This window comes from Henckelia pumila, unplaced genomic scaffold, assembly GCF_033568475.1.
Source record: "Henckelia pumila isolate YLH828 unplaced genomic scaffold, ASM3356847v2 CTG_80:::fragment_1, whole genome shotgun sequence".
Taxonomy (NCBI): Eukaryota; Viridiplantae; Streptophyta; class Magnoliopsida; order Lamiales; family Gesneriaceae; genus Henckelia; species Henckelia pumila.
In genome coordinates, this window is record NW_027331883.1 from 1,145,073 (window position 1) to 1,167,545 (window position 22,473).

The 22,473-nt window shown below is 36.0% G+C and overlaps 3 protein-coding genes across 6 annotated transcripts; 2 read left to right on the plus strand and 1 right to left on the minus strand.

Moving 5' to 3' along the window:
• Positions 1 to 378: 378 nt before the first annotated feature.
• On the plus strand, positions 379 to 1,269 carry LOC140873694 (zinc finger protein ZAT6-like). Its single transcript, XM_073276899.1, has one exon. The coding sequence runs from the start codon at positions 379 to 381 to the stop codon at positions 1,267 to 1,269; it is 891 nt and encodes a 296-aa protein (XP_073133000.1).
• Positions 1,270 to 2,876: 1,607 nt separating this feature from the next.
• LOC140873609 (protein transport protein SEC16B homolog) lies at positions 2,877 to 10,807 on the plus strand. 4 transcript variants are annotated; one of them, XM_073276795.1, is made up of 14 exons: positions 2,877 to 5,198; positions 5,276 to 5,593; positions 6,466 to 6,594; positions 6,678 to 6,800; positions 6,924 to 7,094; positions 7,348 to 7,473; positions 7,577 to 7,711; positions 8,275 to 8,402; positions 8,480 to 8,588; positions 8,659 to 8,788; positions 8,864 to 8,973; positions 9,084 to 9,236; positions 9,345 to 9,643; positions 9,915 to 10,807. In XM_073276795.1, exons 1-14 carry the CDS (start codon positions 3,294 to 3,296, stop codon positions 10,441 to 10,443), a joined length of 4,365 nt encoding a protein of 1,454 aa, XP_073132896.1. In that variant the 5' UTR covers positions 2,877 to 3,293; the 3' UTR covers positions 10,444 to 10,807. The 4 variants fall into 4 exon arrangements, with proteins under 4 accessions (XP_073132896.1, XP_073132893.1, XP_073132895.1 ...); XM_073276793.1 differs by having other exon boundaries at positions 2,890 to 3,017; positions 3,126 to 5,198; positions 8,659 to 8,973; XM_073276792.1 differs by having other exon boundaries at positions 8,659 to 8,973.
• Positions 10,808 to 11,664: 857 nt separating this feature from the next.
• Positions 11,665 to 21,292, minus strand: LOC140873619 (asparagine--tRNA ligase, chloroplastic/mitochondrial). Its single transcript, XM_073276807.1, has 15 exons — positions 20,875 to 21,292; positions 20,691 to 20,759; positions 18,933 to 19,043; positions 18,037 to 18,141; positions 17,380 to 17,517; positions 16,439 to 16,519; positions 15,091 to 15,168; positions 14,907 to 14,975; positions 14,654 to 14,728; positions 14,458 to 14,541; positions 14,180 to 14,266; positions 13,434 to 13,529; positions 13,273 to 13,347; positions 12,175 to 12,301; positions 11,665 to 11,961 (listed from the first exon to the last, which is right to left on the minus strand). Exons 1-15 carry the CDS (start codon positions 21,238 to 21,240, stop codon positions 11,846 to 11,848), a joined length of 1,677 nt encoding a protein of 558 aa, XP_073132908.1. The 5' UTR covers positions 21,241 to 21,292; the 3' UTR covers positions 11,665 to 11,845.
• Between the last annotated feature and the right edge of the window lie 1,181 nt (positions 21,293 to 22,473).

Below are 22,473 nucleotides of genomic sequence, written 5' to 3' on the forward strand. Positions count from 1 at the left end.
AGTCCATCAGTCTCATCCACAAGTAACAAACTTCAACTATAAACTAGGACTTCCCCTCAATCTATTCTCACATGCATTTAAGAACAAAAAAACGCAATAAATGTTCACTTGTAAGAGTCCAATGTGAAACACCAATGGTCAAGATTTTGCCATATCATCAAACCTTTATTACATGGCATCATTTGGACATGTTTCCCCATTTAGCGCATGCAAGAACTTTTCAAGATATATACTTACACCGATATTATCTTCTAAGTACCTTCACACATATGATATCTATATACTATGATATAAATACACGTCTAATCCTCATCGATTTGGCATTCTTTAGTAGTAAAAACATACGGTGGAAAATCTAGTGAGTAAAAGAATCAACAAATGAGTGTTCTAAGTAATCCACCACCCCATAGTGGAGACCAAAACTTCGAGATCAAACATGAAGGTAACGAGCATTCGTATTTCCTTCGAGCCAAAACGAATCGTTTGATGTGCTACAAAGCAAGTGAAGATGACTTCAAGATGTCATCCTCGGACAAGGATAGGGAAGAAGAAGATCTCGCAAATTGTTTGGTGATGTTGTCGTCCAACAAATCTTTTGCCTTTTCTAGTGATGGTAAAGATGAAAACAAGGCCAAAGAAATATTGGAGATCAATGCCACATTCCAGTGCAAATCTTGCAAGAAAGTCTTCAGCTCCCACCAAGCATTGGGGGGACATAGAGCGAGTCATAAGAGAGTTAAAGGCTGTTTTGCATCCAATTCTGATCCAGAAAATGTAGATCAAGATTCGATCCAAGAAGATTGCGAGTTCTTGACGACGCAATCAGAGACGACGACCGTCGCTCCCCCAACGTCCAACGCCTCCGCCAAAAAAACTCTCAAGATGCACGAATGCACCATTTGCCGTCGAGTTTTCTCGTCGGGACAGGCCTTAGGCGGGCACAAACGGTGTCATTGGCTCACTTCCATTTCATCGGACAATTCTTTCAACATCCCAAATCTCCATGATTTCGAGTATGGTCATGACCAACAAGTTTACAAAGCATCTAATGATCACATTATCGATCTCAATCTTAAGTTGCCAGTTCCCCAGCTCGGTCGACGAAACGACGCCGATATAACAAAATGCGAAGGACAAAGAATCAAGGCTATGGATTCCCGGAACGAAGAAGAATCATGTACTGAGAGGAAGCTAAGAAAGCTGAGTGAATTAGGAGATGTGAAGTTGGATAGGTGGTTACAGGTGGGGATCGCTTCATTTACGTACTGATATGTGCTAGCAAATATGCACATGAATCCAGTCATTTTTTTCTACGAGGGTCGATACTGAAACAATTATAGAGGGTGATGTTATTTTTGGATATATATATATGTATACGGATATATAAGAAAATTTATGATAGATTGATGGAGACAATTGCTTCCATTGGCTTCGGTTCTATAGTACTTCTATATATTGTATGGATGATTGATGTATTTCGTGTGGAATTTTTCAAAGTATTTGTGCTAATATAGTAATATTTTTTTTATTTACCAATTAAAAAAAAAAAGAACATTGGTTGAGTGCAAGAACTCGGGCTAAAATATAAATTCACGATGATATTCGAGTTAGTGGATTAAATGAACACTTATCAATTGTAAAAAATTTGATCATCTTTGTTAACACTTTCTTTCAAACGAAACGAGTCTGTTGAACGAAATTTGTCAATATGATTTACCTAACTAGCTTAGTTTATATATTATTGCATTATTAGTCATGCGATTTTTCACTATATACCAAAAGTAACATTTTTCATTATTATTATAAAATACATATATAAGTTTTATTAGTAATTTAATAATCCATATCCATAACCCAAATGTAAAATAATGGTATGCTATGAATTAGGTCAAAATCTCTAGAAAGAGATATATGGTAGCGGATGGAAATTAAATTAACTAATGAGTAAAAATAGAATAGAATATAAAATAGTGCATGAATTGATGCCACCTAATTGTGCACAAAATCCATCACACCACCTCCACCTAATAAGCATTCACGACAGTCCATTCAAATCCAATAATTTCCCAACTCATAGAGTTGAATGTTCTAATTGAATAATTTCATTTTAGTTTGACAATATTAAATTTTAATTCAATCAATTGTGTGACCTTACATCCTTTATTTATTTACTTATTTTTAAAAAGTGGGAAAAGGTATAGCTTAAGTCAATCTATCATGAATGTAAGTGAAGATTAAATTTTCAAGTTCATTCAATCTTAAAAAAAATGATTCCAAATGTTTTAAAGTATTTGATTAAAAAAAAATAATATTATAGAATACATAGATGGAAAAGTGAAAATCACTTCAAATTCCAGTGATGTCACCTATCTATAACTATAAGAAAAGTCGACTCTTTCCACACTTACAGTGGAAAGTAATAATTTTAATGTAAAAATTAATATTTTTTACTGGTTGAATTGGATCAAAAATCCGTCTCGCAAAATTTTTCCGAATTGTGTTTGAATTGCATTTTAAGATGTCCTTTCTATCATAGTTGCATTTAAACCAATTTGTCAAAAATCAATTTTTTCCCCCTACAAAATGCACTAGTCAACCTTTTTGATAATTAAAGTATAAAATGTAATCGGATTTTTGGGGGAACAATTTTCTTTTGAATTTTTAAAATGGTTTTATTTTATAAGAAAATAAGTTTTGCTTGTGTAATTGGGCATGCGTTCGATTACATTTATTTATATTCATAAATTTTAATTATGTAAATAAATTATATATAATATCATAATCATAAACATAATCACATTGTTAATTTAATTAATTATTATTTACGTGGAATAAAAACCCACTATTTTTAGGCGGGGTGGTGGGTGGGTGGTAACTTGGCCAAATCAAGGGCTTGTCTTGTATTCTCTTCTTATTTTCACACAGACTCGTCTCTCTCCCCATTTTCGCTCTCTGCATACATACAAACACATGTATCTATACGTCTGTTCCTGATTCCCGGGTTCTCTGTTTGATCTGTAAGCCAATTTCTCTGCTGATGAATTTTCCTCTCCCCTTCTAGATTTTATTCATTGAATCGAACCGGAAATTTACCCAATTTTAAGGGTTTTTTTTTCATTGCGTAGTTTATGAATTTGGGTGACGAGGAAAACTTAGATCTTGCTTGATTCAGATTGGATAAGGTTTATTTAGTGGATTTTTCGGTGGATCTGAGTGATGTTAGCTCGAATCATTTAGGGTCTTGATTTTTGGAGCTGCAATTTTGTAGATTCGAAAGGTAAGGGTTTGAGTAAATGGCTTCAAATCCTCCATTTCTGGTGGAGGATAATACAGACGAGGATTTTTTTGATAAATTAGTGAATGATGACGATGACGTGGATTTTGGGATCACTTCCACGTCTGCAGACCGTGTTTTATCGGATGGGAATGAATCTGATGAATCAAAGGCTTTTTCGAATTTGAATATCAATGAGTTTGATAATAGTTGTGATGTTAGACATGATAATGCTAGCAATAGTATCAGTAACAATGTGGATAATTTAATCTCTGAAATAAAGACAGCAAAACAGATTGAAGACGAGGGAGCTGTGGAGTATAGTAGAAATCCATTAGTGTCGGAGAATTCATTTGAGTTTGGTAATTTGATAGGTGAACCAAAGACTGAGGACGAGATTACTGAAGTTTTATCTGATACAACATTCATGAGTAAGAGTAGTGGCGAGCGTCTTTCGGATGCAACTGTGGTTAGTAAGAGCAGCGGTGAATCAGGGGCACCAGGAGTTAAGGAAATGGATTGGAGTGCTTTTCATTCCGATTCAAATAAGAATGATGGCGATGGCTTTGGCTTTGGATCATACTCAGATTTTTTTACTGAATTAGGTGGCGATAATGCTGGTGATGCATGGGGCAATGTGGGGGATAATTTGGACCCTGGGCCAAATGTTACTATTGGGAATGATAAATCCTTTCACATGGAAGATTCTAATAGTTATGGGCAGTACAATGAGGAAAATGATTTTAGTATAAGTGCGAATCAAAGTACGGATGTGCAGGACTTAAACAGCAGTCAGCACTGGGAGAGTATGTATCCTGGTTGGAAGTATGAACCAAGCACTGGACAGTGGTATCAGGTAGATGGTTATGATACTGGTGCAAGTGCACAAGCTCATGTTGACTCTAATTTATCTTCTACTTGGGGATTATCTAATGCAAAGGCTGAGATCTCTTACTTCCAGCAAACTGCTCAGTCTGTTGCTGGAACTGTGCCTGAGAGTGGTAAAATTGAGAATGTTACTGATTGGAATCAAGCTTCTCAGGTGAGTGATGCAAAAGAAACCACATCAAATTGGAACCAGGTTTCACAAGTAAGTAGTGATACCTCAGGAGTTTCTTACCCGGCTTCTCAAGATAATAATGGTTACCCACCTCATATGGTTTTTGATCCCCAATATCCGGACTGGTATTATGATACTATTGCTCAGGGATGGTTCCCGTTAGAGTCCTACACAGCATCTACTCAGTCGTCTACCAAAGTTCAGGACCAGATGAATCAGGATGGATATGCAGTAACCAATACATTTTCTCAGAACAATGATCAGAGGATGTATAGTACGCATAGTCAAGGTAATAATTACCAAGATCAAGCATTTGGTGGCCAAGGTCAGGAACATAGCTGGACTGGGTCTGGATCGTTCAGCGACTACAATCAGCAAAGCTCAAAAATGTGGCAGCCTGAAACGGTAAGTAATATCGGAGCTACTTCACAGTACGGAAATGAACAAATGACAAATAGCTACACACAGAATTTGTCTCAAGTTGCTCACGGAAGCCCACAGAATTCATTTAATCATGGAGTAACAGGTTCATATTATGAGAATGGGGCACAAGGTCCAAACGACTTTTCCATGGGTTTTGGGTCACAAGGTTTTGTTGCTGGTAGAAACTTAAGTCAACAGTTCAATGACTCTAGAATCAATCAACATAGCCAAAATGGTGCCCCAAGTGACTTCACCATGAATCAGAATTCAATCAATTTTTCTCAGCAAATGATTCAGGGTACTCAAACTTCATATGCTCCTGCTGCTGGAAGGTCTTCTGCAGGTCGTCCTCCGCATGCTTTGGTTACTTTTGGTTTTGGTGGGAAGCTTATTGTGATGAAAGATAATAGTTCTACCGGAAACTTTAGCTATGGAAGTCAGGTCTGTTTTTGAATTTTCCTTCTTTTTTCTGCAACTTCACTTATATTCTGTGCTGAAACTTTTCCATTTTTGTGAAGAATACTACGACTGGTTCCATATCAGTTCTCAGCTTACAAGAAGTCGTGAATGAAAACAATGCATCAAACAACGGAATGGGTGTTTGCTATTATTTCCAGGCTCTTTGTAGGCAAGCTACCCCGGGTCCTCTTACTGGTGGAAATGTTGGCATCAAGGAGTTGAACAAATGGGTAGACGAGAGAATAGCTAACCCTGAATCTGCTGATATGGACTATAGGAAGGCTGAAAATTTGAGGTTACTTCTCTCACTGCTTAAACTGGGTTGTCAATATTATGGAAAACTTCGATCTCCATATGGTACAGATGCTGTATCGAAGGTAGATTGCTCATTCTTTAGCGACTGAACTTGGTTTATAGGAGTTACTAATTTAATTTTGCTTAATTATCTGATAACTGAAGTCAGTTCTTTGATATACAATCACTCAGAGTCAGGCATAACAAAAATTGGTCAAGATTCTGTAAAAAAAAAATAAATAAAAAATTGGTCAAGCCCTTTGGAGGTGGAGAACTCAAACTAAGAATTCTTTTTCATCAATCCTTTTATCTCACGCTACTCTCTTGATACACAATCAAATCTCTTGGGAAAACATGATGAAATTTTTTTTGTGTCTCAAATTCTGAAGAAATGTTGTTCACAGTAACTTTCTGAATTGGGAAGGCGTTTGTAATTGATCCAGATTGAACATCGTGCTCGAGTATGTTTTATGGTTTTATATTTCTCTATTATGACTGTGCTCTTTATGCTTGGAAAGGGCTTCTTAACAATAAACTTTTCCTTTAGATAAAACTGAACAGAACATGAACATTGAGTTGTTTCAAAATGGTCATGGACCTCATGGTGTCTCGTCATTTTCCATATTGCCATTTTTGTTCTTTGACATGCTCTGGTCATTTTGAAACATCAACTGTCCAAAATGGCCAAATCGTTTGCTAAATAATTATGCATGCTGAGTTATTTCTAAACCATTTGATAATATGAACATGTCAATGCTCCATAGGTTTGTAGATTATAGCTATTTAGTGAATTATCTGCATTCTGCCTTAGTGGCTAGATGGGTGCATGCCACTCCTTCGCAAGTTCCTGCAACACTATTATTCTTTTCATGAAAATAGTTAATAATCCATTTCTTCCTTGTCCTAGGTATAATAAATTTTTGGCTCTGTATTTTATAATTTAATGGTGTAACAGGAAAGTGATGGTCCTGAATCAGCTGTTGCCAAGCTTTTTGCATCTGCGAAGAGAAACGACATGCAGCGTAGTCAGTACGGTGCTGTTGCTCAGTGCTTGCAGCAAATGCCATCGGAAGGACAAATGCAGGTATTACATGGCCTACCAATGATATTTATAACTTTTTGGGGGCAATGCATCTATCTGTTAATAAGTACCACTTCATTAATCAGGCCACTGCTGCTGAGGTTCAAAGCCTTTTAGTTTTCGGAAGAAAGAAAGAAGCTCTGCAATGTGCAAAAGAGGGTCAGTTATGGGGCCCTGCGCTTGTTCTTGCTGCACAACTTGGTGATCAGGTCTGTCAATGTAACATGTTTCATCTCTCTCTCACTGGGGTTAATGTAACAGATTGAATCTTCTCTTGGTATGCTGATTTCCATTTTTCTTTTCAACGTTGTAATTGAAAACAAACCCTGCAGTTCTACGGGGAAACTGTAAAGCAAATGGCACTTCAACAATTGGTAGCAGGGTCACCTTTGCGGACATTATGCCTGCTAATTGCTGGGCAACCTGCTGATGTCTTTTCTGCAGATACCACAGCCATTAGTAGCATGGCTGGTGTGGCAAATTTGCCTCAGCAACCACCACAGGTAGATGCGTTATTCTATGCTAAATACAGTTATGGGTGGCTACATTTTGTTGCAATATTTTTCCTCTTGGAAGGTTTTTTGTGTGAAGCGATTATTGTGGTGTTATATATGTCAGGATATTCACTTTTATGTCTTGTTTAATCGGTTCTTTGTTTCTCAATTTCTTTCTTTAGTTTAAGTTTTACAGGCAATTGTCCTAAGCTTGAGTCTTAAGGTGACTGATTGTGTTGTGATGATTTTTGCCAATACTCAGTTTCTCGCGAATGGCATGCTGGATGACTGGGAGGACAATTTAGCAATGATAACTGCAAATAGAACAAAAGATGATGAACTTGTGCTCATTCATCTTGGAGATTGTTTGTGGAAGGAAAGAAGTGATGTATGTTCTGGTCTATCATTTGGAACACACTTTTTTGCTCTACCTTGAGAATTCCTTCAATTCCCTCTAACTTTATGTTGCTCACCTTCTGAATGTTTTTTAGATAATTGCTGCTCACATTTGCTATCTAGTTGCTGAAGCAAGTTTTGAGCCATATTCAGACAGTGCAAGGTTGTGTCTTGTCGGTGCAGATCACTGGAAATTTCCACGGACGTATGCCAGTCCAGAGGCTATACAGGTTTGGAACAACTTTTTTACAAAGTATGCATTTTCCAAGAGTTAAAAACATTTTATCCCTGCCTAATACACTTTGGGCTTACCCGGACAGAATTTCTACTTTAATAAAGATAAAAGAAATGATGGATCAGAATCTGATAGAAGCATGGAGAATTGGATTCAGGAATTTCTATTTGTGTGTTACTCCACAACAGCTTGTTTTGTTGAGTTCATTAGCAACTATTGTTGGCACTCTCTGTACATTTATCAGAAGCAGTTCTAGGGCCCCGCGACTCAGTATATGAGAACACTTATAATTAGTGTATTCGTTTGGTGGAGAAGATTAACTCATTTTACGAGAATACTTCTAGTTAGTGTATTGACTCATTTTACGTGAATACTTCTAATTGAGTAAAAACTTGATAAACTGGTTTATGTTGGGCAGTACTGGAACTGAACCTTAGCCTTCAACTTCCTGTAGTTTCTTGTGGATATGGTTTCAGAGGCAGAACGTTGCGCAGTCTATGATACATGTTTATTTAGTTAACTGGCTGTGACCCACATGCATTTTTTTTCTTTGTACAGAGGACAGAGGTATACGAGTATTCAAAAACACTTGGGAACTCCCAGTTCGTCCTACTTCCATTTCAACCATATAAGCTTGTATATGCTTACATGTTGACAGAAGTTGGGAGGATATCTGATGCATTGAAGTACTTACACTGCTTTTAACTCTGTTATCTTTCATCAATTATTACCTCTATTTCTCAGAGATTGGTGGTTAATATAGGTACTGTCAAGCGGTACTAAAATCACTTAAGACAGGACGAAACCCAGAGGTCGAGACTCTTAGACATTTAGTTTCATCTTTGGAAGAGAGGATCAAAGCTCATCAAGAGGTTTCTTGCCATTTTTGTTTCTCTCTTTTATAGTTTGTGGATACCTGTAATCGAAATTTCTTTTATGTAGGGAGGTTTCTCCACAAACTTGGCCCCTAAAAAATTGGTCGGTAAATTGCTCAACCTTTTTGATAGTACTGCCCACCGTGTTGTTGGGGGTCTACCACCACCTGCGCCAACGGCTGGTGGCTCTATTCAAGGTAACATGAATTATCATCAAACAATCGGGCCTAGGGTATCAACTAGTCAATCAACATTGGCTATGTCATCATTAGTGCCTTCTCAATCCATGGAGCCTATTAGTGAATGGGCAGCTGATAGCAACAGGATGTCAATGCATGCCAGAAGTGTTTCAGAACCTGACTTCGGTAGAAGTCCAAGGCAGGTTTGTTTCAATCATATGTAACCACTCTTTTTCTATGGATACACCTGTTCTTTATTTACTGGCTTGTGGGTCTTGCGATTGAAGTATTTTGACATTTTTACATCATGTAGGATCAGGCTCAGTCATTGAAGGAAGAAAATTCCGCTGGCGAGCAAGAAAAAGTATCTGCAATAGGCAGGAGATCTCGATTTGGTAGTTTTGGTTTTGGAACCCAGCTACTACAGAAGACCGTAGGTTTAGTTCTCAACCGTCAAGGCCGCCAGGTGATTAGTTTAGGCCTTTTGGCTGACATTAATAAGCCCGGTGACTGGTAATTCATATCTTGAAATTGTTTTTTTTTTGTCATTTCCTACTGTTGCAATATCTTGTAGGCTAAATTGGGTGATACGAACAAGTTTTATTATGACGATAAACTCAAGAGATGGGTGGAGGAAGGTGCTGCACCTCCGGCAGAAGAAGAGACCCTTCCACCACCACCGACTACCGCAATTTTCCAGAACGGAACATCGGATTATAACTTAAAGACTGCCCTGCAAAATGAAATTTCTCATGTGAACAGAAATCCTGAACATGGAAACACAAGTCCTCCAGATAATAGTTCAGGAATTCCACCACTTCCTCCAACCTCCAATCAATACTCTGCCCGAGGAAGGATGGGCGTCCGATCTAGGTAAATCCAGGAAGTTGCTTGGTGAAGCATAACACAAGTCTAGGTTGTCTTTGACAGTACTTATTACATTTAGTGAATAGGCATAGTGCGAGACTAGATCATCTTTGACGCATAGATTGAAAGAATATGGTAATTAAACAGCTAATCTAGTGTCCTTGCGATAATGAGCAGATATGCAACGTGAATGAAATTATTTACATGTGAACTGCCAAAATTCTGCATTTACTCTGCTTCAACTTGACATCTTGACGAGTGCTCTGTCCTCTGGCAGGTATGTCGACACCTTTAACCAAGGTGGTGGGAACACGGGAAATTCATTCCAGGCGCCTGCTGTTCCTTCCGTCAAACCAGCGAGCAGCCCCAACCCAAAATTCTTTGTGCCAACGCCAGTGACCTCGTTTGACCCATCAGTCGATGCTCCTGTAAATGGCATGCAAGACAATTCATCAACTCATGAACATCCTTCCACCTCTCCTTCAAGCGATACATTCCATTCACCTGCACCACCTCCATCATCCATGAACATTCCAAGATTTGCCAGCATGAACAACATCTCGAACAATGGTACAAGCGATTATGGTTCTTTTTCGACACCTTCACGGCGTACAGCATCGTGGAGTGGAAGATTAAATGATTCGTTCAGTCCTCCGTATAGGCCTGAAGTAAAACCTCAAGTAAAACCTCTGGCAGAGGTATTGGGCATCGACCCGTCTTCTTTCATGCCAAGTGACCCTCCTATAGTACATTCGTCAAAACATGGTGGTAATTTTGGAGATGATCTTCACGAAGTGGAACTCTAATGCCCTGTGAGATAGATCGTTTCAAGTTATACAACACAACAGCTGTGCTGCTCGGATGTCAAAAATTGTGGGAGTGTCCGAAGGAGATGGAATTTTGTTTACCCTTTAATTCTCTTTTCTCCCATTTACTTCCGTCAATTTTATCTTTTCTTGGCTTCTCTCTACCCCTCCCTTTTTCTTTATTATTTTTTTTACAGTTGTATGCTATAAGTCAGTTTTCACCTAGCTGTTTACTGTACCTATCGAGAGAAGATTGTAAAATTAAACGTTATACAATTGGCACGTGGGAAAGAAACTATGCTAACTGTACAGTTTACTTGTTTGTTGGCCATAAATTGTTGAATGGACAAAAGCCCTTTTGCTTCGTATTCTCCAAACAATTTTTTTTCCTATTCATGTAAACTTGTTTTTAAAACAAGTTACGGCTGATTTTTTTTAAATATCGATTGAGATGCAGTTCTTGGAGAACACAATTTTCTACTTTTCAATTAGTAAAGAAAATTAGTAGATTCTCTACTGAAGATCGGTACGTTAGTAATGTCTATCGACCTTAGTTGACATTTTTAAAATGTCTACTTACTTTTAAAATGTCAACTTACTTTAAAATGTCTACTGAGTAAGTAGACAATTTAAAAGCTGTCTCACATGAGCCATCTTCTCCTGAGAATTGGTCTCTCGATCTTCAATATTGTTATCTTAAAGTGGAGACCGTTTGACTTCAATAAAACAAAGTGAGTCTCTTTAACTTAATTAAAAATAAGATGAGACCTACGTATTAAATTGTCTCCATTTTAAAACCGAGAATAGTTCCACATATTTCACGAATCTGTATTGAGAAGTAGTTTTTATTAGGTAAATTTCTTCATCTAAACACTCTTGCCAACTATGTTCAGCTTTTCTACTTTCACAAGGCACTATACCCCTTCCGAATGTTCGACCAACGGTAAAATATGTAATACACCATAATTTATCACCACAAAAGTTCAAAACAATTTAATAAATCAGCACAGCTCGCAAGAATTAATTGTTTCCGAAGTCCATTTTCCGAAATGTCTGCCATGCCCAAAGGATCTCATAGACGCAGATGATGCTAAGTTGCGGAACAAGATTCTGGACGGACATTTCATGCATGATCTCATACCTAATGGACTTTCCTATATTGCCTGATCGGAATTTTCATAACATTTCGAACTGTACATGTTGATACATAGATTAAACAAAACAAGTAACAGTGATGCAATAGAAACTCAAGGACAAATAAAAAAATTTAAAAACCACCAAGTGAGACATTTATCCAAATTGTGGTTCCTATCCATTTAATAATTTAATCGAAAGTATATTACAATGAGGGAAAAATTATCAAAATCTATTTTTGCACTTTGCAACTATATATTAGGGGACCTCAAAACTCAGCAGAGCCAGGTGCCCGAGGAAAAGGTATTGCATCTCTTATATTATCTATTCCAGTGGCAAATTGCACAAGCCTTTCAAAGCCTAATCCAAATCCGGCATGGGGTACTGGAAAGAGAAAGAAATCAAAGATGACTCGATTAAATTTATTGAAATTCAATCTCCCAAAGGAAGCAGCACAAACATTCTTGATAGTGTCTTCTAGAAAATTTTTACAGTTATTGTAAATTTCAAGTTTTCGGGCTTTCCATAGTAAATAAATGTCGTGGGCAATTTAACTGAGGCAAGAGATTACTGTAACCTAGGAAACACATTTCTCACCTGAACCATATCGTCGCAGATCAAGATACCACCAATAACTCTCTTTGTTGAGCTTCAGGTCATCCAACCGTTGTTCCAAATATGGAAGGCGCTCTTCTCTCTGGCTCCCACCAATAAGTTCACCAACCTGACAAAGAAAGCATGTCAAGCACCCATCATTTCATAATAAAGAATGATAACAACATTACAAGAGTGTATTGGACTGTTTAATGAAACCATTCCACGCCCAAATCCTATCAACATAAAATGGCACAAACTGAGATGATAAAAATAAGTTTGCCACCTAACCACCAGTATACACATACGTTAATCACAAGTAGTGTTTTCCACCTTCTCCTTGATAAATCGGATATCAACCATGACATGATTTGTTCCATGGAAATATTTTGCTGCCCACTTGTCTAATTCTTATATTCAAGTTATAGCTCTAGCCACAACATTCAACAAATCTCATGACCAGCAGCCCAAAGTTATGCCCCAGTGCTGCTAGCAAAAACTGTACACTATTTGGTCCTCCAAGTGAAGAGGTTTCCTGTCCAGAGGAAGATATCCAGAAATATATCTCCAAGGACGTGTAGAACCAGCCAAATCTGTATAAATAAGTGCTTCTGTACTTATAGTCTAATATTTATGAAGAATAATCTTCACAAAAAAGTACAGTTCCTTTTGAGATACATTCATTTCATATTTGGAACACTCGGTCTGTAGGTTTTTCATAGGGTGCCTGCTTGTATTGACAAATCACAATCACTGTAATCTAATCTACTGGTGTGACAGTGACTTTTTAATGTTCCCTTGGACTCTGTTACGGACCTGGGCCTAGATCTAAATAGCCCAAATAATGGAACGTTGTTAACAACACCTTTCCAACTGATTTAGAAACCCACGAAGGTCCCTTGTATGCCATAGTTATTAATGAATACAAAATGGATGAGTGCTAATCTACCACACCAAAGTTAATAACTCCTTCAAGATGATGCACAGCAAGAAATGGAGAATGATAAATACATAAATAACATCTCACTCAAATAATGCAACATGTTACATGCTCAGATGCAAAATGTAATGTTGAAAGAAAATTTTCCATTGAAAATATACCCGAGGAACCAACATATCCATGGCCGCAACAGTCTTTCCATCATCATTTTGCCGCATATAAAATGCCTTGATATCCTGATAGTCATATAGAAACAGCCATTCATTAATCAGCAATGTAAATATATACTAGAGATCAATGTAATTGAGAAAAATATCCATGCCTTGGGATAATCTCGTAAAATTACAGGGCATCCACCAAATGCCTCTTCGGTGATATAGCGTTCATGTTCACTTTGCAAATCACATCCCCACGTTACCTAATAAAAAACAATGAGTTCATTTAATCATGTCCTCACCAAAGGGAGCAATGCACAGCATATCATGTGATAAAAATCATGAGACTAAATGGAAAAAAGTATGAATAATACTTCAACTAACCTATACTGTGGTGTTAACAAGTATGGTAAAAGCAATATGATGTCAACATATACGAAATGAAAGGTTCATATGCTGAAAAAGCTGCACCAGTGCGCAACTCTTGAACTGATTTTAGATGCTCTTAAGAAACTAAAAAATTGGAAACTATACAGGTCTTGCCAAGTATCTTAATCAAGAATAAATCAACAGTGACATGGTTCTAACCTTTCATTAGATAGGGAAGTCGAATGACCTATATTACTTCAAAATATATGGTATGCCATTCCCTTTCTCTAGCGGTAATAATCAAAGTCATCCAAGAAAATTGTTTTACCGAACTACATCTGTGAAAATTTTGTTTGGAAAAAGGGTTATATGCTCTACTCACTTTAACATCAATCACATTCAACTCATAAACTAAAAAAAAGGAACTAAGACGAATCATAGCAGAACAACCAACAATCATACGAAATCCATGTCCTGGTGTAAGAAACAATATGTACAACAGGAACTATCTTTCTCGGATATGGTACCAAGGTTGTATAGTTACCGGAAATTCAAATGTCTTCTTCGAGTTCTGGAGAAGCTCAACAGCTTCAGTGTAAGTCAACTGCACAAAGTTTTTCTCAACGACATCCTGTCCAGCAAATTGAAGCAACATTCAGTTACATGCACAAACATAAATGGTGCGAAAATTAGAGCGTAGCAAATTCATCCTGAAAACAATAAAATCTAATTAATTTATATTTATTTCAGCAAAAACCCAAAAAAAAAGAAGGATAATTGACTACAATATGATTAATATCTACGTCAGTTTAAATTTTATACCCTTAGTCTGTCAATGATGCCTTTCTCAATCCAAGTATTGAAGAAGTCCATATCTTCCTTGCAGTTCTCTAAAATGTATTGTACCTTTGATGTAGTATTGAAAATTAATTTAGTCCACCAACATAAGAGAAACAAGAGGCAAGGTAACCACAATTAAATAAACAATAAATTTAAAGTAGTTGTCGTAAGAACATACTACATACTGGAGATACGCAGTTGCACAGGCCATATCATCTTCTAGATCAGCAAATGCAAGTTCTGGCTCTATCATCTATAAAAGAAAGTAGAAGCCAACAAAATTTAATGTTCTCTCTCTCTCTCTCTCTCTCTGTAAACCTTAATCAGCTACCTTTCAGAATCGACTTCGAAATTTAGAAAAAAAAAAAAGTAAAGTAAAAGGATATCGAAAGATACGCAGACAAGTTAACAAAAGTGAGTTGTAATTATACCCAAAATTCAGCCAAGTGTCGAGAAGTGTTGGAATTTTCTGCTCTAAATGTAGGACCAAAAGTATACACCTGGACGAAAGCAAGTCTATCTCAGACTTGAAATACAACAAAAAGGGAATTTACCTTCAAAAATTTCCAGAAATAATTAAAATTCTAGATCTTGAGGACGAGAAAAGAAAAATACATCAGAAAGAGCAGTAGCATATGTCTCGGCATTGAGTTGTCCAGACACTGTCAAAAATGCTGGTTTTCCAAAAAAGTCCTGCCAAACAAGATAATAATCAATCAACTTCAGTTGCAGAAGGCTAATAGACAAGCTTTATAAAATTCTATATCACATCAATTAGTTCCCAAGGAATCAGATACAGAAAAAGAAATTTATGTGCTGCTTTATTTGAGAGATTGAAGTGCGAACTAGTTCTGTAGGGCATGATATTAACTTTCTGTGGTAGAAGTAAATGTTAAAAAATAGAAAAGACTAAGTTCTTCGTAAAATGTTGCAGGAAAGGGGAGACAACTTTTCCTGATTACATATCGTCAATTGAATAAAAAACAAAAAAATTACTCTAGCACCATGTTCTGCCCAATATCAAGCCTAAGTTTAAGTACACAACAAAAACAATAGGACAATAGAATTAACATTCACGTGCTTATAATTTTGACAGTTTTTTTATTGGGTTAACAGAATAGTAAAGCGATTCATCACTTAAGAGAAAAAAAGGTTTGATTCAATTGTTTAAAGCATAAACATCTGAGAATTAGTTAGCTTGATGTATATGGTTGAATTACATAAAGAACTGCACGTTAGATTGATGGTTTGACGGGTGATTGATCGTGGAATGATAAGTAAAATGATTCTGATGGTTATGTAATGACGTGGGATAATATGAAGACTTTTAGTTGAAAGGAGCAAATGAAACATCATTTGGATTTTACAAAAATGCTGTAGATTTGTAATACCTTTGGATTATTTTAACACACGTATAAATTATTTTAATTACATATTTTCTTTTTCTTTAAAATATTATTTCTTTCACCCATCCCCTACAGAGCGCAAATCTTTCATGGGTTTGTCCGAGAAGATGGTGAATAAAGGTTTTTGATATGGAAATTTACATCGAGAGGGACAAAGATGGTAAAGAAGCTCTCCCTCAAGAAATGCGGACCCTCACTACCACCACTGAGTTCCAGTGTCACAATCTTTTCTTATATCGTCACTGCCACTGAATCACTGATGATACTTCACATCACAGCCATCCCCATGGCAGTAGTTTGAACTCAACATCCAAACACCAAAAATTGTGAGTTAACAGGTGGTACTTTCTAAATATGCACATGCAGGATGATGCACCTTAGTTCGGGCCATTTTGCGTTGTATTATCGAAATATAGCTAAGCGCCCAAGAAACACAGCTTTGACTGTCATAGTTGTTCATAAAGTATAACTATCCATGGTCGTGGTCATCGTCCAAATTAAAGGCCACTCTTAACTTCAGCAGAGGACAAGAAAAAACAATAGCAACTAAAACTTACCTGTGACCAATCAATTAAACCATCTTTTGTTGTGGGGATTGCACTCACTGGAGATTCTGTGCCTTCCCTGGAGTTAGGAACCTGTTCAAGAAACAATTATTAGTTATTACCCGAAAAGCAAAAAAAAAAAGATGCATCGCATGAAAACAATAATAACCAGTAGAAGTGGACTTGCTAAAAGACAAAGATACTCTGTGGCACAATTTTTATTAATCAGGAAGCTATTATGCATAAAGAAACTGACCACAGACCTAGAAAGAAAAATGTCTCAAAACAAGTAATATAATCTCTTTCACCATATAATAGGAAAAACAAATGAGGAATACAGAGATGAACTTCTGTAGGAAAAGTAAGTCTATTAATTGCAAAGGAAGAAAAATGGCAACGAAGTAGATTCAGCAGTTAACAATAATTAAATAGCAATATTTAATCGCGAAGCTATTATGCATAAAGAAACTGACCACAGACCTAGAAAGAAAAATGTCTCAAACAAGTAATATAATCTCTTTTACCATATGATAGGAAAAACAAACAAGGAATACAGAGACGAACTTCCGTGGAAAAGTAAGTTTATTAATTGCAAAGGATGAAAAATGGCCACGAAGTAGATTCAGCAGTTAACAATATTTAAACAGCAACAATGAAATCCATGCTGCATTTTGGAACACGTGGTGATCCCATCTGCTGACCACAACCTTATTCAATATCAAGACAAAGTTAAGAAATATCAGAAAAATACTGCTCATGTTCTGGTAGCAGAGGACTATGGAGATCCAAAATTGGCAACTTATTTTTAATCTTTTTAAGTATTAATAATATTTGTGTTTCTGATTAAAAAAAAAAAAATTGGCAACTTAAGCCATTCACAGATAAGCGTAAAATGCGAAATTTGAGTAAGAAAAAACTTCTTAACTCATATGGTAATGGTAGAAACAGCATACCAAGGTCGTTACACAAAACTGTTCACCAGCTCCTTCACAATCTGAAGCTGTAATTATTGGACTTGAGAGCCAAATAAAACCATTTTCTTGAAAAAATTTGTGTGTGGCAAAGGCCAAGGCATTCCTCACCCTCGAAACCTGAATCAATAGGAAATGAATTCATATTACTACCTGAAAGAAATTATACAACTTGAAATTCATATAGTCCCGATCATCGCAATGTAAGAAGCGTGAAAATAAGCGCAAAAAGAATACACCTGACAGACAGACAGATGCAGCCCATTATGAAATGGCTCTTAACTGGAAATGACATGGAACAAAGGCGACGTTAATGTGGTTTGAAGGGAAACAGATTGAGGGTCGCAAAAGTTGGTCAAAAGGAAAACTCATTACCAGCTGACACTGTATTATCAAGGCTAGATCATTTAACACCAACAAAAATAATTATTCTATGCTCCTGAGGGTCAAGTCACTCCTTTCATGGTCTTCACAATGCATGTTGAGGTGAGAAAGTTTTCAAGGAAAACATAACAATAGCGCACTCGATCTGATGGGTAGAGAAAGAAATTCTATGTTTGCAACGCTAAATTTCATTTTTATGGAATGAATTAAATAAGACAAGGACAATTGCCCTTTAATAGAAATGAGGAGTCCTACCGCACCAAAAGTATTGGTTCTTGGACGAAGATGAGCCTTTGTTCTTAAGAACTCTCTGCTAACCCTTTTCTTCTGGATGGGAAAAGAAGGATCGCTCTGACCAACCTGCAAAAAAATTGGTGAATTGAAGAAAAAAGTTAAAAGAATAGTTATATTTATGAAACAAATACATAACTATATGCAGAACATCTAGGTAGAAACACGTGTATTTTACTTCAAACTGGTTGTCTGGCATCTACATTTGACATCCTTCATGTTGTGCACTTGGTATGGCAATTAATTAAAGTAGCTTTTGGATCATCTTGGATTTGGAAGAAATTTTGAGATCATTTTACCTAAAATTGTTGCAATGTATTGGGAAAAAATCATAAAATTTTCTCACAGAAATTTAAAAATAGTTGCTCTTTATCTTTTTCAATAGAACCTATGATTAACCCCTATCAAAGCTTCCTCCTTTACTAATAGAGCATCGTCATAAGAATAGAACATATTCTGAAGCCACAAATTTTTAAGTTTATATTATTAAATTTTATACTTTGAGTCTTCGACACTGTAAGAAAATTTAATTTTTCACACATATATTGTAATTTGTAAAATTTCAAATCTATTCTAGCCGATTGCAGGTTCTAAGACCAGCAAGGATAAACAGCACCAAACCCAGGTCTATGCATAAGAAAGCACAAAGCTGAAAACATGAACAAATCAATCCCAACTTGGTTCAGTAAACGAAGGCACCGACATGAACATGCATTCTAGCAAGGACTTTTATAATATCGATATTTATTTAATAATTAAGTTCACTAGACACAAGAGTTGGCTTAGTTAGTTAGTTCGAAAATCATGACATCAAGGCAAACATTATTGCAAAATAATATTTAACTGAGATAAATTTTTACCGTTACAAGTTTCTCAACCTTCAATTCCACCTTTTGCTTTGATCCCTGACTACCTACTATTGTACCTTGTATCCACACTGAAGCACCAGTTGATATCACACCATTCTCCACCTAGTAAGAAGTTTTCAAATCAGAATGACGAATTGACAAGAGCTGATACAAATCCATCTCATTCAGACAGGGGAATTGAACATTCAAAATTAATGGGAGAAAGAAGTTAGGTCAACAGACGAAGATATAGCAATAGATTATAGATACCTACCCACTGTAACATGTTTACCTTCGTCTTCAACATGGTCAACTGACTGCTCCATATGAGAAAGTTCCATTGGATATGATTTTTATTTGTTTTTGACATTTTGTGGTAAATTTTAGTCTATTGACCACCCCAAAAAGATCTTCAGATAGAGGACACTAGATTGTTTGTGGTTGAAATCACAATGTATTGTAGAAAACAAGAGGTCAAAATGGAAGGGAAAAGTATATTCTCCAAAAACTATAAAAGAGTTGCACAATGGGTCTCAACCTAGAAACACTCTTAAGACATCTAGTAATCCACGCATAACTTAGAGTGCATACCAAGATCTAATCATCAATACCATTTCCCAACTCTTTTGGATATGCTACACTCGTTATGGGATGGTCTTGGAGAGAAAAAATATTGTTCCTAAATTCACAGGTAGCATCACGCAAGCAGCACAATAAAAAGAAACTTTTAATAGCAATTAACCAAATCAAACTGGCACAAGTTAAAATTTAAAGAAGGCAAAGAAACAAAAAGGGGTGGGGTCAATCAATCACCAAGGGACCAATATGAAGAGCTCTCAACAGGTACTCCCTCCCGCTAGTCAACCCACATCTTCTATTGTGAATCAAGGTAGAACTCCAATGGACGTGAGTTACCATCAGTTATGCTAGAATCACCATGGTGATTATATCGAATGAGGGACAGATCCCAACTGTCGAACCAAAAGGGACACCCTTCCATCAATTGATCACCTCAAAGTACATAAACATTCACTTCTTAAATGGATTTGGTAATTACAAACCGCAAAAGAGCATTAACTTTTATACGTTTGAGAACTCAAAAGGAACACGCAGTCATGAGAACTAAGAGTTTTTATGGAAGAACAACTGGTTTCCCAAACACCATTTTGCACGAGTCACGACCATAGATGCTTCCAAAATTAAAAACATTAAATTCTCATCTTCCGTCATGAACAAGCAAGAAACAGCAATGGGGGGGAAGAAATCTACTCCTCTCGCATTCTTTCTTCAGAAAACAAATTCTAATAGCGATGTGTTGGCATTTTGGGGTAATTCTTGACGAAGAATCAAGATCTTTTATGAGGTTAACAATGTTTTTTCAACAAATAACAACTTCAGCTCCAGCTTTCACAAAAGATCCTTTCTTGTTAACCACAACTGCCTAAGTATAGAGTTTTGCATGAGGAACTTTTCAGGATACAAGTCAAATTACTTTCTTGAACTTAAGCAAAATCTTGTCCGAAAATGCTATGGTTGAGTAAAACTTGACTTCCAAACAAAGCAAAACTCTAATCAATGTATTATATTCGTGTGATAAAAAATAAACCAGCATCATAACATTTAAATAATACCAAAGCGTCAGTTCAAAGTCTTTTTCAAGTAACACATAAAACATAATCTGAATATTGATCACTTCAATATATTTATCAGCACAATCTGTACAAGCAGAAATATGAACAATTGTCAGACTTTTGAAAATGATGACACTACCTGATCATACCCTTCGGAATCGTAGCTCATCACACATTGCATATTTGAAAGACACGAGCCATCATTCACCTGGTCATTATAGAAAACCCATTCATAAAACAAGTAGACTACCAAAAACCACAGAGAGAGATAACTCGGAAATGAACCACAAATTAAAAAAATTGAAATGAATGAGACGTCTAACCTCAATAAATGTCACACTACTCTGAACCCTGAGGGTTCTAACCCATCCCATGACCACAACAGTATCCCCCAGCTTATTTAAGCCTTCGTCAGGTCCTGCTTTTATGTCCATAATTTTGAACTTCTTGCGAAATTCACGTATTCTCTCGAATTTCAAAGGCTCTGATTTAGGGGAGGAGACGGCGGAAGCAACTACGGAGCAAAAGCTACCACGGTGACGGAGGCGGGGGACGGCACTGTTGGTGGTGGAAGAGAAGAGTATGTGGGTGAGATTGAGACCGTGAACGAAAGAGGGGATAGTCACAGCGGAGAAACGCGAATTGAGGAGGCGGAGAGTGGTGGCCGCCGGCGAGAAAGCAGCCGCCATCTTTTATTTTCACCGTGAGTGGAGCACAATCCGTTCGTATGCATATGTATAATCTTGTTCTTTTTTATTGGAGCCAGTGACCACTGACCAGTTCATTGGCTAAAAATCCATAATTACCGTTTAGCCCCTGTTACAACTTTAAATTGTGCTTTTACTCCCTATTCAATTTTAAAAATAAATAATAATAAATACTTCTTTCTAAGCTAAAATAACAAATAAATCAAACACACTTTATGCATAAACATAACTCGTATACCAAAAATATATATAATTCTGTGAGTATTAATGATTTCCATCCGTAAAATAAATTTAAAATAATTAAATGAAAACTACAATAAATCAAGGTATATTTGGATCGATGGATTTAGATCTGTAATGGCACTAATTTAAATAATTAAATCATTCCATTCGAACACAATTTAACAATATTACGGATATAATAATATAATATATAATAATAATATAAGAGTATGGAGAGTTAATAGGAAGATAAATAGAATAATAAATTAATTTGATGATTAAATAATTTTTGGAAACCCAATGCCAAAATAAAAAGTCAAAGAAATTTTTTATTTGTTTTCATTGTTTTTTAGGCCACTTTTACTATTTTATAATCGATAAATAAACACAAAAATTAGGTTCAAAACTCAAATGGATATGTTAAGAAATGTTCATCCATCGTGTTCGCCAATTTCATGTGAAATTAGGCCACCAAGTAGAGCCCAGAGGCTTAGGACTTTGTTATTCTACACAAAATTTATCATATTAAGATCAGTTAGCACTAAAATGGTGCAATATTACATAATTATTGTGTTAAAATTAGTGCAAATAATATTTCTTCTCCAACAGTTTTCACCAAATTTCTACACCAAAAGAATATTCCATGATATTCTTTATTTTTAAATATATTTTATAATTTATTTTTATTACATAAATTAATGTGGTAATTTTAATTAAAAATTATCCTATGTTATATAAATTCGTTTTATTATGTACTTTTGTTATAAAATATTAATTATCCTATGTTAATTTTTTTTATCATATATGCTACGAATTATTTTAAAAGTAATATGTAAAATATTATTAATGTTTTTAAAAAATAAATAATATAAAGATTCTAAAAAAGCAAAAAAAATGACGAAAATAATGATAATATAAACAAATAAACCATAAAATAGCAAAACAAAAAGGAAAGAAAATGAAAAAAAAAATTATACTGTTAATTTGGAGTTG